The 18,476-nt window shown below is 37.1% G+C and overlaps 1 protein-coding gene and 1 long non-coding RNA gene across 2 annotated transcripts; both read left to right on the top strand.

The window, feature by feature from the left end:
* The first annotated feature begins 11,086 nt into the window (after positions 1 to 11,086).
* On the top strand, positions 11,087 to 15,183 carry LOC133803947 (glyceraldehyde-3-phosphate dehydrogenase GAPCP2, chloroplastic-like). Its single transcript, XM_062242092.1, has 8 exons — positions 11,087 to 11,175; positions 11,900 to 12,011; positions 12,090 to 12,156; positions 12,240 to 12,278; positions 12,845 to 12,945; positions 14,043 to 14,155; positions 14,291 to 14,390; positions 14,520 to 15,183. Exons 1-8 carry the CDS (start codon positions 11,087 to 11,089, stop codon positions 14,892 to 14,894), a joined length of 996 nt encoding a protein of 331 aa, XP_062098076.1. The 3' UTR covers positions 14,895 to 15,183.
* A 1,641-nt stretch (positions 15,184 to 16,824) lies between these two features.
* Positions 16,825 to 17,585, top strand: LOC133805154 (uncharacterized). Its single transcript, XR_009878869.1, has 3 exons — positions 16,825 to 16,944; positions 17,030 to 17,112; positions 17,263 to 17,585. It is a non-coding gene; the product is annotated as an uncharacterized LOC133805154 (long non-coding RNA).
* Positions 17,586 to 18,476: the final 891 nt, after the last annotated feature.

Raw genomic sequence — 18,476 nt, 5'->3', positions numbered from 1 at the left:
TCTTCTTGCAGTCTATCGTTGCCCCAAACTTGGCTAACCATTCCATACCAAAGGTCATATCAATGTCGGTCATGACTAGCTCAACGAAATCAATTGACACTCCCTACCATCCACTGCCACTGGTAATGATCTGATCCATCACTTAAGAAGTTACCAGTTTCTCCGATAAGCAATAGGGTTCCAAATTCTCATCACAACATAATTACATAATCTACATACTATGTCTATGCCTCTACTAGATTCAACAAAATAAATAAAAATATGGCACCAGAACATATCAACATACCATTAGCATTAGAACTAGGAGGCTGAACTGTTACTACTGAGGAATCCACTTCAGCCTCTGACTGCGTAAGAGTGAACACTTGAGTTGGAGTCAAGCTGCCCGCCCCCTTTGATTATTTCTTCCTTAGCCTTGGGCAATCCCTTCTAAGGTTCCCAACCATCCCACATAAGAAACATTCCCTTGCTCGATATTCTCCCAAATGGCGCATTCTACAATGACCGCATTTCGGGTAAAGTTTCCAATCCTCGTCCTCTCCCTACTGGCCTATCTGAGGGTTTAAGAGCACCTCTTCTAGCTCAAGGGTACTGAATATATCGATAACCTTTCCTTTATGATCACTGAGGCCTCCGTCCCTACTGATCCAATACATGGGGCTATCACTGCTTGAGCTTCGCTCTCTCCGGTGCTCTTCCTCCATATCTCATTTCCTATGCCCTCAACGACCAGTGCCCTCCCTACCACATGAGCATAGGTAGAGATCTCATGTACTGGGGTGATCCTAACGCCTTGAGCTATCCCAAAATTAAATTTTTGAACAAATCTCTCTTTTTGAGCCACGTCCGTGGGTATCATATCAAAAGCCAACTTGGTCAACCCATCAAATTTGTTAACATATTCTGTTACTGTCATACTTTTCCTGAACCAGGCTCAGAATCTCATTTGTCTTTGTTGTCTTAATCGCGTCACTATAATACCTCTCATTAAACAACTACCTAAATTTTTCCCACTTCATCATAGTTGTATCTCGCGTCTGGGACACCACTTCCCACCAAGTCTGGGTATCCTCTCGTAACACATACGTAGCATAGATCACCCTATCGTGACCTACAACCCCCATAAAGTCGAGGATGGAGCTAACCATGCCCATCAATTGTTCACCTCTGAATGGATCTATGCCTCCCCCAAAAAAAGGAGGGTAATGTTTCTGAAACCTTTCATAGATTGATTTCCACCTATTCTCAACCCTAGGCTTAGCCAAAACTGGAGCCATTCTTCACATAACAAAGGAAAAAGTGTTTTCTGGTAGAACCTGCTACTTCAACCACCTAATCTCTTCCTCGTGCCTCTGCAATCTTGCTTGCATGTCTGTAAACACCTTCTGCAAATTCTAAGGGGCAGGTAGAGGGCCCTAGCCCTGACTATAGCTTTCTAGCTCAATATAAACACCGCCGGGTCCCATTGACTTCCTTGGGTACATAACCTTTGAGTTCATCTGCAGTCAATGACTTGACCCATTGGGCATGATGATCAAATCCAAAAGCCTTCCCACAGGGAAAACCAAACATTGCATTCACACACAATAGTAGTAATATAGTACATGCCCATAAAGTTCATGCATCAATTAATAAGCCTTGCTCCTACCAACACAAATATCATGCTCTCTACCCTAGCATGCAAGTAAAGCATTTATTTATCAACTGAGAAGGCAGGCACATAATTATATCAATAGTCAAGGGCCAGGCCCTATCATATTATCTCATGCTCCTTAATAAGGCATGCCGATAAGGCATTTATATCCTATTTAAGTAGTTAAACACATAACCTCATAAATAGTTACCACACCTTGAAGCGAGTTTTTCTTACATGCCCAGCTAGTCTTTAATAACCCTTAAACCTTGCCAGCTCTGGTACCAAGTTGTAACGTTGTCCTAATCCACAATCGTTACAATGTGTACTTTAATACTGTTAGACTTGCTAATCAAGTCTTTTGGTTATAAACGTGTAACTAAGGTTAATGTCAAGGATTAGGTTTAAAACTTTTGGTCAAAGGAAATGTTGACTTTTCATTTAAAATTTTACTACATACATGGGATCCCAAATGTTGCAAAAAGATGTTTAAAATGGTATATACAAGTCAAAAGTTACAACCAGTCGACCTAAGCAGCAAAATAAGCGATACAACCCTAGTTCCTTTGAGATATCCTCAGCCGTGATGGTTGAGCAGCCGCATATGTACACATCGCCATCGAAGCTCTCCAACTCATGGTCGGTCTAGCTTTCCTTTCCCCTTACTTGCACCATAGAGCACTTGTGAGCCAAGGCTCAGCAAGAAAACTTAAATATGTGCATAAACAGTAAATACAAATCCAAGATTCATATCTAGCATGCTCAGCAGTAATAACCTACTTATGCATGCATACAATTACAAATAAATGATTACCATGTCATAACGGGGGGCTGCTGTCGTAAATAAATGGTTAATAAGTCATACTGTTGCATAGTGCCCTAGGATCTGGGACTAATGACTCACCCCAGGGGCCCATGCCCTATCCTCTGTATAACCAGTTTTAGAACTGGCCCAACATACCTGGCGCTTTAATTTTCCAAGACCATTAGGTTGGACAAGCGTATAATGCGCTCCTGGTTAGGCCTAACCATATCGACGAGCGTTTACCATGCTATTACCGCCCTTGACTTATGAGCCAAAGCTTTTCAATCAAATAATGCATACAAGCACACATCTTTTAACAGCTATCCCAAAATAGAGCATTTAGTTGTGATTAATCAATTAAATACATACATGTTCATAATCATGTTCTTTTTCAGGGGCTCGAGCCCTATTCATAATCACATTAAACAACCAGATAAACAGATAACAAGCTACTGATAAGCATACTTCAAATAATACAAGTATGTGTACGTATAAATCATGGTATCTTAACCAATCAAACACAAACACAATAATAACTATGTTCCTTAACGGGATCGATCCCTACCTATGCAAACAAGGCAAGCATTCATTAAAAAATTATCCAGACACAGAACATTTAAGCATAACATAAATAAAGTTCATTCTCAGGGGCGGAGCCCTATTCAAAGTTATAATCATCAACCCAGCCAAGCCCTGATCACATATACCACGTATTGGGTGCAACTTTCTTACCTTAGGTTAGAGTGAATTGTGTATTAAGAACGACCATCGAGCACGATCCCGATTCTGAGCCCTAGCGATAACCTAGTCACAACCAATAGAGAATCTCATCCAAATGAGTCAATAAAGGCTTTCGTACCGAGTCCTAGCCTCCGAGGCGTCGAATTCTACTAAACCGGGTAGTAGGATCAATCCTAAGCCCTTAGGTTTGAGTTCCCGCACTCAAAACCCTCCAGGGGCTAAAAAAACTGTCAAACGCCATGACTCAAAACAAAGGAGATGCAACCTACCCTAAGTCAGAGAGCCCAAGATCTCCTCTATTTTGATACGCGTCGCGACTCAAATGGAGGTTCGACACATCCTTCTCCTTCTTGTTCATGAATGTCGTGCGCCCCAAGTACAGGGTCGCAGCTCAACATAAAAACTCATAAATTTCCCTGTTTTCTTCAAGCCAAAACCTACCAAAACCAATCCAAACATAGCTAAATCCCCAAGGTAAAGTTCACAATCAACTTAGCACATCAAAACACATAAACCTAAGCGTAAACTTGGCCAAAACCTCATCAAATCCAAAAATTTAGAGCTGAGTTTCTAAACAACAAAAACTTAACTATAATCATAAAAACAGAGGGATTGAAGGGATGAAATCGTTACCTCAGTTGCCCCAAGCGATGCTAAGCTTCTCCCCAAGAAATCTCGAGCCTAGCCTAGCCTCGATTCCTCCTAGATCGCAAGAATTTCCAAAGAAAATTAAGAAAGTCTATGAACGAGAGAGAGAGAGAGAGAGAGAGAGAGAGAGAGAGAGAGAGAGAGAGAGAGTTGAGTGTTTTTCTATGTTTTGGTGTTTGTGAGGTTTGCTTAGACTCTAAGTAACCTTAAGTAAATCCTGATGCTCAGGGTACCAAAAATGTCCCCGAGGGAAAAATGGTCAAAACTCCCAGAATTCCCTCCTAATCTTACTAATACCAAAAATATCCTCAAATATTCATTCCTGTTACCCGATAACTCAGTAATGTACTTGATACCCAAAATATCCCTTGACTTACCCCGAGTCGGGTATTAGGTTCCGTTTTGACTTTCTCGCTAACTTGCTCTCTAGGATCATCTCGTGCGGAGTAACCCAAATATATCCACATAATAATGTCAACTCACACATTTATCACATATATTCAAAATATACCAATAACGGGCCAAATTACAAAAATTTACCTTCTAATAAGAAATGGGCCCACAGGCATATTTAATACACCTAAACATGCACATCTAGTCATATTATCATATAACTCACATAATCACATAATTACACATAAATATCTCATAAATACATAAATTTCCATTCTGGCCTCCTAATCAAGGCCATAAGCCTTATTAGGTAATTTGGGACGTTATAGTAGTGGCTGGACCATTACATGGATGCGATATCCGCATGAGTCGTATACTGTTTAGAAAATCTATGTCAACCCGTATGGTTATAAAGTATGCAATACATCTTAATGTTTATTTGGATATTTGTATCATTTGGCTGGGTTTTCTTGCTGACCCTTGGCTCAAGAGTGCTTCGTGGTGTTGGTAAGGGCAAAGGAAAGCTAGACTAACCATGAGTTGGAGAGCTGTAAGGGCGACATGTACATACTCAGCTTGCTTGGCTGGCACGGTTGAGATATTTTGAGTAGTAGGATTAACTAGTTGAAATTTGCCACAGAGTTAGGCTAAGTCTATAATTTTGATAAACTTGTATTTTATTTAGTAACTTTTGGGATCCTTTATAATTATTCAACCCTTTTTAATGAAAAGTTCAACTTATTCACAAAAAAATTTACTACATAAACTGTCATTTAACCTTAATTTCACTTTTAAGTCCAAATGTCTTGCTTAATGAGTTAAGGACTAATTTTAACACACGATGTAATAGACTTGGATTAGTAAAGCGTTAAAACTTGGAAGCAAAGCTGCCAAGGATTTTTAGTTCCTAAAGGTTGGTTGGGCAAGTACACTCGCCGCTAAAGATAAGGTCGACTTAGGGTTTGGTAATTAATGATGTGATTAAGTGCTTAATTATTTAAATTAAATATATATGCCTTATCTACATGCTTGATTAGGGAGCATGAGCTATACTGATAGGGTCTGGCCCTTGACTGCTAGGTGAATACGAGAATGTATGCTTATTAACATAGTTGATGCATGTGAAATGTCAATTAGCATTACGTTTGTGATGGTTGCTTAATTGTTAGATTGTGGATCATGGGGAAATTTTTTAATCTGTTATCATCGCTTAATGAGTCAAGTCATTGATTGCAGATATATTTGGAGAGTTATGCCTCCATGGCAATCAAACAAACTAGTCGGCACTGAAATCCAGGCTAAAGATGATAATCAAGGTCAGAACCCTCTGCCAGCTCCTGAGAACTATCAACAGATGTTTCCTGAAAAGCAAGCCAAAATAGGTTCCATCGGGGAACACTGCACCGGTTCTGTCACTTGGGGTGGTACAAGTTCTGGGATAGCCAGAAGTTCAGAACCTACTGGAGCCTCTTTATGAGCGGTTTAGGAAGCAACACCCTCCTACTTTTGAGGGAGGGCCAGACCCACTGTGAGCTGAGCTGTAGATGAGTATGACCACCACCTTCCTAGAATTTATAAGGGTGGTATGTAATTAGAGAGTGGGATGTTCCACGTACATGTTTCGGAAGGATACCCGTATCTGCTGGGAGGTTGTATTTCAGACTCGAAACATTGTTGCATTGAGTTATTATGAGTTCTGGGATTATCTCAACGAGAAATAATACAATGACGTAGTTCGAATTGCTAAGGTAGATGAGTTCACCATAATGGTTCAGGGAAACATGACTGTGACTGAGTATGCCTTGAAGTTTGACAGGTTGGCTAAGTTTGCTTATGACTTGGTACCAACTGATGCTGGCAGTAGAGATGGGTTTGTTCGGGGATTAAACCCCATGATAGCATGGCATGTTAGGATCACCTCAGTGCCTCATAGGGGTGGAGGCCCTAGAGACCAGATGAGGAAGACCCATGACACTTCTACAACTCCTGGACCTGACATGAGGGGTCAGGGTATTTACGATGGTTGCCAAGGTGACAATGAGGCATGGAGAAGTTATCCAGTATGCACCAAGAGCAAGAGACGTCATTTAGGGGAATGTCATGCTAAGGCATGCTTCCTTTACAGGAAAGTGGGACATTTTCAGAGAGATTTCTCACAAATGAAGAAAAAGGAACAAAAGAAAGGTGATAGGTTGACGCGAGCCCGAGTGGTCCCGTTGACCTAGTCAGAGGATGAGGCTAGTCGCTCGGTCGTGGCAGGTCATATTTCTAGCAATGGCTCTACTTACACTTTATTGATTAATTCTAATGGTACACGTTCATTTGTTTCTAGTAGAGTGATTGATAGACTATGTAGGCCTTGTCATTTCTATGTTGTGGGGTTTGGGACCATATTGCCTACAAGGGAATTCATAGTTTCTAGGAAATTGATTAGATCCTTGCTAATAGAAGTGGATAGCAGAGAGTTGTCAGTAGACTTAATTGAGCTAGCTATCGAGGATTTTGATATGATTCTTGGCATGGATTAGTTAGCCAAGTATGGGGAAACCATAGATTGTAAAAGGAGGATGGTGAACTTTGAGCCTGAGGGAGAGGACCCATTTGTGTTTCTAGTTACTATGAATGGGCCTCACATTACTATGATCTCAACACTAAAGGATAGAGATCTATTGCAAGGAAGTTGCATAGGATTCCTAGCGAGTGTAGTGGATCCCACCTGGGATATACCAGTTAGGCCGGAAGAGACCAGATTGGTCTGTGAATTTTTAGATATGTTCCCAGATGATCTATGAGGGTTACCGCCGCAACGGGAGATTGAGTTTTCATAGAGTTTGCACCAGGGACAGAAACATTATCTAGAGCACCATATAGAATGGCTCTGATAGAATTGAAGGTACAATTACAAGAGTTACTTGATTTGGGATTCATTACACACATCTTATCACTGTTGGGTGCGACAGTGTTGTTTGTTGAGAGGAAAGATGGGACATTAAGAATATGTATTGATTACAGGGAGTTGAACATGTTCTTGCTACCAAGGATTTTGATGACTTGTTTGATCAGTTGCATGGTTGGACAGTATTCTGAAAGATTGATGTTCGCTTGAGATATCCCGAAGATGACCTTTCGCTTGAGATATGGACATTAAGAAATTTTGGTTATGTCGTTTGGACTGACCAATGCCTCACCAGCATTCATGGATCTGATTAACAGGATGTTCAAAGACTATTTGGACAAGTTTGTGTTCTATTCATCAATGACATCCTGTTATACTCTTAGACAGAGGCAGAACACGAGTAACATCTCCAATTGGTACTTCAGTTGTTGAGGGAGCACAGATTGTGTGCCAAGTTAAAGAAGTGCAAATTTTGGTTACCTCAGGTGATCTTCCTTGGTAACATTGTTAGCAAGGATGGGATTAAGGTTTGTCCGACCAAGATTGACGTAGTGAGAGATTGGCAGGGGCCCTGCAGTGCCCCAAAGATCAAAAGTTTCCTTAGATTTGTGGGATATTACCAACGCTTTGTAGAAGGGTTCTCAAAGATTGTTACACCACTAACAGTGTTGACACGCAGGAATCAAAAGTTTGTATGGTCAGATAGATGTGAGAACAACTTCCAGGAGTTGAAGTGATGATTGATCACTGCACCAGTATTGAGTCTGTCGTTGGATTAGGAGAAGTTTATTTTTTACTATGATGCTTTAAGGCAGGGGTTTGGTTATGTTCTTATGCAGGCAGGGAAGGTGATTTGTTATGCATCACGAGAGTTGAAAGAATCTGAACAGCGGTACCCTACCATGATCTGGAGTTAGCAGCAGTGGTCTTTGCATTGAAGGTATGGTGGTACTACCTTTATGGAGAGAAGTGTGAGATATACATTGACCACAAGAGCCTAAAGTATTTATTTACTCAAAAGGATCTGATCATGAGACAGAGGCATTGGCTGGAGTTGGTATAAGGAGTGGATTTGTGTTCCAATGGACATTTCTATTGCATCTAATAACCATAAAGATGTACTAGGATCTAAAAACCCTATATTGGTGACTTGGGATCAGGAAAGATGTAACTAGATATGTAGCTAAGTGCTTGATATGTCAGCAAGTCAAGGCTAAACACCAGAGACCAGCAGGGATACTATAGCCTTTGGGTATCCTTGAATTGAAATGGGAGGACGACGCTATGGACTTTGTGGTTGGATTGCCTAGGACGGTGGGTCAGCATGATTCAATGTGGGTGATTGTGAATCAGTATACCAAACCAGCCCATTTCTTGCCAATAAGGACAAAATTTATAGCTGATCAGTATGCTGATCTTTATGTGAATGATATAGTATGCCTGCATGGGGCTCCTAGGTCTATCGTGTCAGATCGGGACCCCATCTTCACTTCCAAGTTTTGGGGAAATCTATAGAAAGCTATGGGTACATAATTGAGATTTAGTACAGCTTACCATCCTCAGACTAATGACCAGTCTAAGAGGATGATTCAAACACTAGAAGATAAGCTTCGGACATGTGTTTTGGACTTTGAAGGGTCATGGAGTTAATATTTTCCTCTAATAAAGTTTTCCTACAACAACAGCTATCAGGCAACCATTGGGATGGATCCTTTTGAGATGTGTATGGTGGGAAGTGCAGATCACCCATTCATTTTGATGAAATGGGTGAGAGGAACTACTTAGGTCCTAAAGCTGTTCAGAGTACCAATGAGGCCATTGAAAAGATTAGAGCTCAGATGCTCGCGTCATAGAGTAGATAGAAAAGTTATTCAAATTCGAAGCGCATGATTATGGAGTTCCAAGTGGGAGACTATGTCTTCCTTAGAGTTTCACCATAGAAATGGGTGAAAAGGTTTGGGAGGAAGGGCAAGTTGAGCCCTAGATTAGTAGGACCTTAGAGTTTCACCACAGAAATCGGTGAAAAGGTTTGGGAGGAAGGGCAAGTTGAGCCCTAGATTAGTAGGACCTTTTGAGATCCTGGAAATGATCTGACATTGTAGAAAGGATAAAGTCAGGTAGCCTACAGGTTGGCTTTAGCTCTGAGATTGTAAGGAGTTCACAATGTGTTTCATTTATCGGTGCTCCAAAAGTATGTATCAGATGCAACTCATGTACTGAGTTATGAGAATCTGGAGCTACAGACAGACTTTTCCTATGAGGAGTGTCTAGTACAGATCCTAGATATATAGGATAAAGTCTTGAGGAATAAGATTATACCCTTGGTTAAAGTGTTATGGAGGAACAACAAGGTCAAGGAGGTGACATAGGAATTAGAATAAGACATGCGGGATTAGTATCCTGAGTTGTTTAGGTAAATTTTTAGGATCAAATTTCTATAAGGAGGGGATAATTGTACATCCCAAATTTGCTAATAAGGCTTAATGCGTTGATTAGTGTGCCTAGAATGCATAATTGGATGTTTATGTGTTAATATGACTTAATTGTGATTATATATGTGAACTATATGAGTTATATTATGGTATGTTGCTTAAGCATGTTTAAGTGTAGTAAACATGTGTGTGGGCCTATTTCTATTAAAAAGAGAATTTTCGTAATTTTGACCCGCTGAGGGTCTATCTGTAATTATACATGATTTTTGAGTGGGACCACATTATTATGTGGATATATTTGACATATTCGACACGAGGCGATTGTAGTTAGTAATTTAGCATAAAAGTCACAACGGGGATTAATACCTGGCTAGAGATATTTTGGTAATTGGGTGAATTACCTGGAATTATTGGAGTATGAGTTATAACGAAGGGTGGGAGGGGATACTTGTATTTAGAGGATTATTGGATTTAATTGGGATTTCAAGTGAAATTTTTAGGTTTTCTGGGGATTGGTGTGAAATAACTAATATGCCCTTGGGGACTTTAAAGAGAGGCTTAGTAGGCAGGGGTATTGTAGTCTTTTCTCAGAGGCATGTGCCCTAATTATAGGGAACGGGGATGACCATGTCATGAATCTGCCTCCTTGATAAGTCTATAATTTTGATAAACTTGTATTTTATTTAGAAATTTTTGGTATCCCTTGTAATTATTCATCCTTTTTCAATGAAAAGTTCAACTTATTAACCAAAAGTTTTAATACACAAAGTGTCTTTTAACCTCAACTACACTTTTAAGTCCAAATAACTCGCTTAACGAGTTAAGCACTATTTTTAACACGTAGTGTAACGACCCTAGATTAGTAGGTCGTCACAGGGCGTCATTATGCTTTCAAGGTGGAGACATATCGATTAATTCCTTGATCTTATTCGGGTTTGCCTCGATGAGTCAAGGATTCACTATAAATCCTATGAACTTTCCCAAAGATACCCTGAAGGAGTGCTTTTTTTGGTTGATTCTCATGTTATACCCCTTAGCATAACAGAAGAATATAATACTCCTGAAAAAGTATTATTATATACATATATGTGGTAAAATAAAAAAATGGCGCTAATTTATTTTGGTGCCCGCCTATAACTTGTTATATTTTTTCCCCCTTTTTTCCTAGCCGCCTATAACTCTCCCGTTTTCTTCTTCGCACCCATATGTGCCTCTCCTTGCTTGAAATCTTCCATTAAGCATCTCTACCATCCCGGCTGCATTTTTCCCTGGCTCGCTCACCATAACTCCTGCCCCGTTTGTCGGTTCCGGTCACCCACAGAGCAAGCCAAGCTGGACTCTTTTGGGTCCCCGGAAGGGGTTTTGAGGTTAGGGGACTTGATGATGGGGGATGAGGACTGATTTGAGGACTGGTAGCGCCGGCTTGTGTCAGTTTCCAAGAGGCGCATAAAGCCAGAAGGTATTTGGTTATTTAGGGTTGTTGAGAAAGAAGAAGAGAAAAGAGAAAGAGTAAGAGAAAGCTCTATACGCAGTCAACAATGGCGTTCTCTTCTCTGCTCAGATCTACCAATGGAGCTGCTCTGATTGAAGTGTCTAGACCTAAAATCTTTGCGCCTCTTACTTCCTCCAATCCTCCTCCTAAGGTCTTCTTCACTTTCTCTCTATCTCTAGCTAAGCTCTCCCGTAAACCCTTTGATCATTTTTAGCAATCAATAATCTTCGTTGTGCCATTTGATCGACCATTTTATTGCTATTATTTTGTCTAGTCGAGCTTAATTTGTTTATTTATACTCACGTGTGTATATAAGTTTGTATGCAGTTTTCTTTTATTTTCCTCAAAATCCTATCTCGGTTACATATTCTTTTGAATTTATTCCTCTATTTTACTGTTTAAACTTGTTTATTTTCTCGATTATCGCCAGCGCATTTTTTTCTTCTTTTGTTTTTTTATTGTTAAATTTGTTCGGGGTTTATAAATATATTATATACAATGTTTGATGTTTAAAGAACTCATGTCTGTACTGTTAAGCTAAAAAAGATTTTGAAGCTGTTGGTTGCAACTTGCGATGGGCTTTTAGTGTACTTTGGTTATGTAAATTTCAATCAATTTCTTTTTCAACACATAAATTTTGCATTTTGTATAATTTCTCTCATTAAAATGTTTTTGCTCTTTTCTATGGAGTGAGTATATTAGATAAACCTTTTTATTAGTTTGTTTATATTTGGGGTTTGCTTGATTTCCATATTTAATGTTTTCAACATTTATTTGTTTTGACTTTATAAGATCTTTTTATCTCACACACATATACACTCATACATATAAATATATATTGTTAATATTTTCCTTCTATTTTTCAAACATCGTGCATTAGTTCCAATCGCAGCCCAAACTCTGCAAGATTTCAGTCAAGTGTATTTGGCTCTGCTGTTCTAGGCGGATCATCTGTTTTACAGTTGAGTAACGTAGTATATAAATTTTTATGGGTTTAAGCATATTTTCTGTTCTTATAATTGATCCAAGAAGACGACACATTGTTCAAGGGATGCAATGTCAAGAGAGTCCAACCCATTAAAGCAACGGCCACTGAATTGCCACCAACTGTTCAGAGTAAGGACTAGACACTTCATACATTGTAGTGTGAATTTTGAAATTCTAATATTTGATGCTCACTCATAATTTATTTTGTTTAGAATTGAAGACCGGTGGGAAGTCAAAGGTTGGGATCAATGGTAAGTTCATCATAGCTCCTAGTTTGAAATGAGGACTTAATAATGATTGTACATTCCATTGTTTGGTGTGGTTAATGTTTTTATCATTCTTTTTAGAGATGCAAACTCGTGTGCATTGGTCAATGTTTGATCAGTTTTGGCCTTCAATAGTTTTTGTTTTAATAGATCAAGGTACAGTTGAAAATCTTGCAAGAGTTGATGTGTGTTTTCATACTGGAAAATTATTTACTTTTATTCAACTTAGTTTCTATGTTACATTTATATATTTATGTTTATTTGTCGCTTTCGAATTAGAAGTAGTCTATAGTTTGGATTCTGTTTCCTTTATGTCACTTTTTTAATCCCTTTTAGTTTGGGCGAGTTTAATATTCTGACATGTAAAAGAGTATAGCTTCATGTATCAATACTGTTCTTGGATGCTAGATATATATATTTATATTTAATATGTGTTTTACTAAATGAAGGACCTCAGGGTTTAAAGAACTTTGTGAGCCAAGTGATTCTCTTTCAAAGAAGAATGGTAAAGTTGATTAATTCCTTACTTTTTCAATGCTTGGCTCATATAGGTTTTGGTCGGATTGGAAGATTGGTTTTACGAGTAGCAATATTCAGGGATGATATTGACGTGGTGGCAGTGAATGATCCTTTTATTGATGCTAAATACATGGTAAGGATGTCAAGCTAGCTGCAACTTGATGGATTTCAGCTGCCAATGTGTTGCTATGCTCATGAATAGTCATTATAATTTATAAATTAAAATGGCACTACTCAGATGATGCAAAAAAGTTTTCTTATGTTTGTAAGACTGCATCGAGCATAATATTTGGTTGACATGTCTTTGCTTACAACCTGGTTAGATGTTTGCTTCGTAATGTATAATGATATGACTTAAGTCAAGTTTTTGTGCCATGCTTGCCTGATTTCTTGTTGTGTTAATAGTATGTTGTTGAATGTGGTGATTTTTTTTTGTCTAAAGTGGCTAAAATGATTCTGCTCTACTTTAATATGGTCAAGGCAAACTATGTTATAAAGTATGTGGAAGAACGTTTAAATTGCATTTTATTTCAGTAGCTATTAATTTTGATAAACACCTCATAGGAATGGAGGTGCTCATTGTGTGTTCTCTTAAGAAATCATCTAGTCTCTTGGACTTGTAATTCACTTTTACGCTATCTTCTCTTCATAGTTTTGACTAAATAATTTCTATTCTCACTGCTATTAAATGTGAGAGATATCTTAAATCTGGATCATTAATTGCTTTGAAATTATTTTTATCACCTTAAACCCTCTATAAATGTTACCAAGTATTTAGTTGCATATAATTATCTCAATTATCTATTGATCAAAAAATGATTCTATTCTTTCAGATCTAACTTGAATCATGCTTATGCTTGTTGTGTGCAATGCTTGCAGTTTGGATTTTATTGTGATTTTTTGTGAGCTTATTTTTATGTCAAGTTGAGAGCATGGCAGCTTGTTAACTTGGCACTTTAAAATTTCTCACATTTTTTGGATTATGGTCTAAGGTGAGTAGTGGCTGTAGTGATGAACCATGGTCATTAATAGGCTTATGATGCTACCTTGAATGACCTTTATATTACATGAAATTATATGTATCTGAATGAAATGAGTATTTTCAAGAGTATTTTATTAAATTGATGTCCTTTGCTAATAGTTCAACTTAAGTAACAGTTACTCCTAATTGTCTTCTAAGGTCACCCCATTATGTGAAAATGGTTATGATATTTTCTATTCTTTATCCAGGCCTACATGTTTAAATATGACTCTACTCATGGATTATTCAAAGGAAGCATTAAGGTTGTAGATGATTCAACCTTAGAAATCAATGGGAAGCAGATTAAGGTTGTGAGTAAAAGGTAATTTTCATCAGATCTTAGCATGAAAGTGTATACATATTCTTTATTTTCTTATAGCACTTGCAAATGTGGGTGTTTTTTGTTTAAAGCTTAATGTAAATTGAGCTGACAAGTAAAATCTAAACCTTTAATCAGGGACCCTGCTGAGATTCCTTGGGGTGATTATGGAGCTGAGTATGTTGTTGAATCTTCCAGTGTTTTCACAAGAATTGACAAAGCTTCAGCACATAAGAAGGTTTCTTTTACTAATTTATTTTGTTCTCTGTCTCAGACAGTCAAATGTGTGAGAGCCCACCATGCACGTACAAATCCATTTACATTTGCATGAAATTCTTTGTAACATTGAACTTTTCTTTCTTTGTAGGGTGAAGCCAAGAAAGTAGTTTTATCAACTCCATCAGTTGATGCTCCCATGTTTGTGGTTGGAGTAAATGAGTGGACATACAAGCCAAACATGGACATTGTTTCAAATACAAGTTGTACTACCAACTGTCTTGCTCCTCTTGCTAAGGTCGATTGCTACTTGTTTTTATTTTTGTTTTGTTTTGGTTCTTGTTGTAGTTGTTTTTTCTTCTTCTTTGTGTGTGTGTGTGCGCATGTGGTCTGGATGAGTAGAAGAAACAGAAACAGAATTGATTTACAAAGAGTAGAGAGATCAAAAGAAAAACCAAAGACTGACAGTCTTACTAGAAACAGCAAGATGAAAAGTATGGGAAATTTCTTTATAAAGCAACAATGAGCTGTGATTTTTGTAATGATTAGTGAAATTGTTCAAACTTGATTTTGAATTTATGAATGCATCTGGTTATATTTCCTTGTGCTTTTGGTTTTAGCTAATATGCTTTTGGTCTTGCTCCTCTTGCTAAGGTGTGTGCGTGTGTGTGGAAACAGCAAGCTACAAGAATAAGAAATTTCTTTAAAAAGTAACAAATGAGTTGTCATTTTTTGAAATGATTAGTGAAATTGCTTCTTTCACTTTAACTTTTTTTGCCTTCCATGAAGATTGGGCGAAAAAAGGTCTAGTTGAAGCAGCAAAGAGAAGCTGGTAAAAGATCAATCCCCTATTTTTTGTTGTGCTATTTGAATTTATGTCTTTCTATTTTCAGTAAAACCTGTAAGTGGTTGACAATTAGTTTGATTCGGGTTAGGATTAACAGTAAATTAGCTCAATTTGGTTATTATGCCTGACCACTTTCACATCAATAGAATAATGCCAAAAACTTCCCCCTTTCATACAAAAAAATAGAGAATAGAACTAATACAACAAAAAAAACATAAATATATACATATAGATATATATACAGCTTGATTCATAGAGAGAGAATACTGAGAGAGTGAGCCAACTAGCCTAACAAAATTTCTATATATAACATAAAAACTGAATAAACTACACACACATACAAAAAATACTTGTAAATATACAGTAGCATATGTAGACAAGATTTTAGATTTAGTTCTTTTCATTGCCTCATTTTGTTGGAACTTTTTAAGTCTTGGTCAACACTATCATAACATCTATAAGTGTAAATAGACTTCTTAACAAAACATTCTATAGCCATTAAGCTTTTGGTTTGAGCAAGTGTTGATGGGCTGTACTTGAAGCATATATAATAGCTATTTTTATCCAGCCATTATGTTGCTATTGCCAAGTCACACAATTATCTTGCCATATTTTACATTTCAGGTTCTCAATGAAGCTTATTAGCATTCATGTATTTTCTCAATATATGTATGCTCTTCAGTGTTTCTGGCTTGTAAGTGAATTTACTTGCACCTGATTCTTAAATTTTATTTTATTCTGTTTTAGCTACATGATTTTGATATGTGCATTGCAAAAAATGAAGAAGCTATTCAAATTGATCCTCACTTTGCTAAGTGTTATGGAAACATGGAAAATGCTTGGAAGGTAATCTTTAGTATCTTTTACATGCACCCAGCTGTATTTTCAGGTGAGTTTTTTTAAGAGCTTTACTTTCCTTTTAGTCATTATAGAGATAGCAAAACTAGGAAAGTTTAAAGATTGTTTGTTCTAACATTGTTCCTGTGTATAATTTTCTATCGAAAGGAAGAGTCAAGAAATCAGTTTGATTAAAATATTGGTATACTGTTACAAAAATAGCATTACTGTTTTTGAGATTTTTTAGTCTTAGGATGGTACAGTTTACAATGTCATAAAGTTGAGGAAAATTACTAAGGAGTTGTTTTTAGACTTATTTATTTTGGCAAATCAGTTTGGATGATGATTTATTTTGGTTTCATGGTTTATAGGAAGCAAGAGCTCTACTAGGAAGACTTGAGTATCAAAAGGGTAACATAGAAGCTGCACTTCATGTATTTGAAGGAATAGACATTGCTGCAGTGACTCCTAGGATGAAAGGATCCATTTGTAGAAGATGTGAACAAAATAGACACCGTTCACAGAGTGATTCTGTCCCACCTATGTCCATGCACGTTGTTAGTCTGCTCCTTGAAGTTGTTCTTCTCAAATCAAAATCATTGCAAGGCCTTGGATGATATGATGGTATTTCCTTTACCTAACTGTAATTTCATTCTTAGTTCATAGCTTTGGAATTCTGTTTCACATTATTGCTGCTGCTGTCTAGTACTAGTCAAAGTAGTTTTTCTTTTCCTGTGACAACACTACTCCATGCTTCCTTGCAGAAAAATTGTGATGTGTTAGACCTGAACTACCAACCCAAGAGATCTAGCTATGGGTTACCTGAGGACAAATTTATATTTGCTTGTTTTAACCAGCAATAAAAGATGGATCCTGATATTTTCAATACATGGTTAGTCGAGTGTTTATATTTGCATAACTTTGAATTGATTGAATCACAGCAATAACTATACTGATTCATGTGTCGATAAATGCAGGTGCAACATCCTTAAGCGAGTACCAAATAGTGCACTTTGGCTTCTCAGATTTCCTGCTGCTAGCGAGTCGAGACTCTGCAATTGTACTGCCATTTTACTATTTCTCAAGATAAATCATTTACATGCATAATATTTGAATTCTTCCTTGTTATTTATATTTCATAATGTAGTAATGGGTATTTATCTTACAAAGGAAAGATAAATTAGTAACTGATAAACTATTGGTGTTCCAGATGCTGTTCAAAGAGGTGTACAACCAGATCAGATTATTTTCACAGATGTTGCCATGAAGGGTGAACATATCAAGCGCAGTGCTTTAGCAGATTTATTCTTGGACACGTAAGCATGCTTAATACTTTTTTTTTTCTATTTTTTTATTATTCAAGTGTATTTATCTTAGTACAATACAATATGTAACTTTATTTTGACATTTGATGTTGCTAATGCTGATTGATTTTTCTATTGATGTTTTGTTTCTTTATTTTTTTTTGGTGGTGTGTGCTCTGTAGAATTGCATTTAGTTAGCTTAATATTTAGCTCATATTTTCTTTAGTCGTTGCACTAGAATTCCCTTAATCAAGAGTCGTATTCTGTCCCAAGGACAATACTCATCTATTAGTTAATTCCATTTGTGAAAATCGAAATTGTGAAGCTCAAAGAATATGAAGAGACTTTGATTGCATCTTTAAATCTTTATCATTATTTTCATACGGCATTTATCATCTATTTTCCTTCAATCAATGGATTATTATTAAGAGAAGTCTATTACTCTGAATTAGATTATCTTCTTCTCCAACTCTTTGGACCTAGGGAAAAAGACTGTAGTCATTGTCCTCCTCTCCTTCTCTCCTCCGATTTCTCATTTTCCCTTTTTTGTAGAATTAATGATGCTTTTTTGGGCATATTTTATCTGCTTTAGTTTGTTTTGAATATATTCTTCGTTTTAAATTTGTATTTTAAGTTTCTCTGGGTTTGAGTATGTTTTCTTGGCTTTGAGTTTAAATATAATAACCACAAGTATGTTTGTCAAGTTTGGCTTTATTTTTTCTTGTTTTCATGTTTTCTAAGCAGTTATTAGTTGTTGTTTAGTATGGTAAAAGACTCCTGGTCTATTTATTAGGCTCATGGGTGGAAATGCAGACTGCTGGTCTATTTATTAGGCTCAGTATGTTTTCTCTGCTGCCCTTGTTTTTACTCGAGTACTTCACCCTTTCGAAAGGTTAATCTTTTGAGCAAATTACTTAATACGAAGCAAAATTCAGGACTTATAAATACTTTGTAAGTATGCATATTTGTGATACAGAGGACCTGTTTTTAAGCTCTTGTAATACTACATTTTTTTAATGGAGAAAGACATACTTCATGTAATTGTCATAATATATTTTACATATTCACCTACTACTCTCAATTCCCTCATGATTTACTCACTATTATTGTAAAATAATAT

The sequence above is a fragment of the Humulus lupulus genome, chromosome X, assembly GCF_963169125.1.
Source record: "Humulus lupulus chromosome X, drHumLupu1.1, whole genome shotgun sequence".
NCBI classification, from domain to species: Eukaryota; Viridiplantae; Streptophyta; class Magnoliopsida; order Rosales; family Cannabaceae; genus Humulus; species Humulus lupulus.
This window is presented reverse-complemented; position numbering and strand designations above follow the sequence as displayed.

Bases quoted from the DNA above. Each gene is read 5' to 3' on its own strand.
- LOC133803947 (XM_062242092.1), top strand. From the start codon at position 11,087: ATGGCGTTCTCTTCTCTGCTCAGATCTACCAATGGAGCTGCTCTGATT. The intron at 12,157-12,239 runs GTAAGGACTAGA...TATTTTGTTTAG, and splicing joins ATTGCCACCAACTGTTCAGA to AATTGAAGACCGGTGGGAAG. The intron at 14,391-14,519 runs GTTTCTTTTACT...CTTTCTTTGTAG, and splicing joins AAGCTTCAGCACATAAGAAG to GGTGAAGCCAAGAAAGTAGT.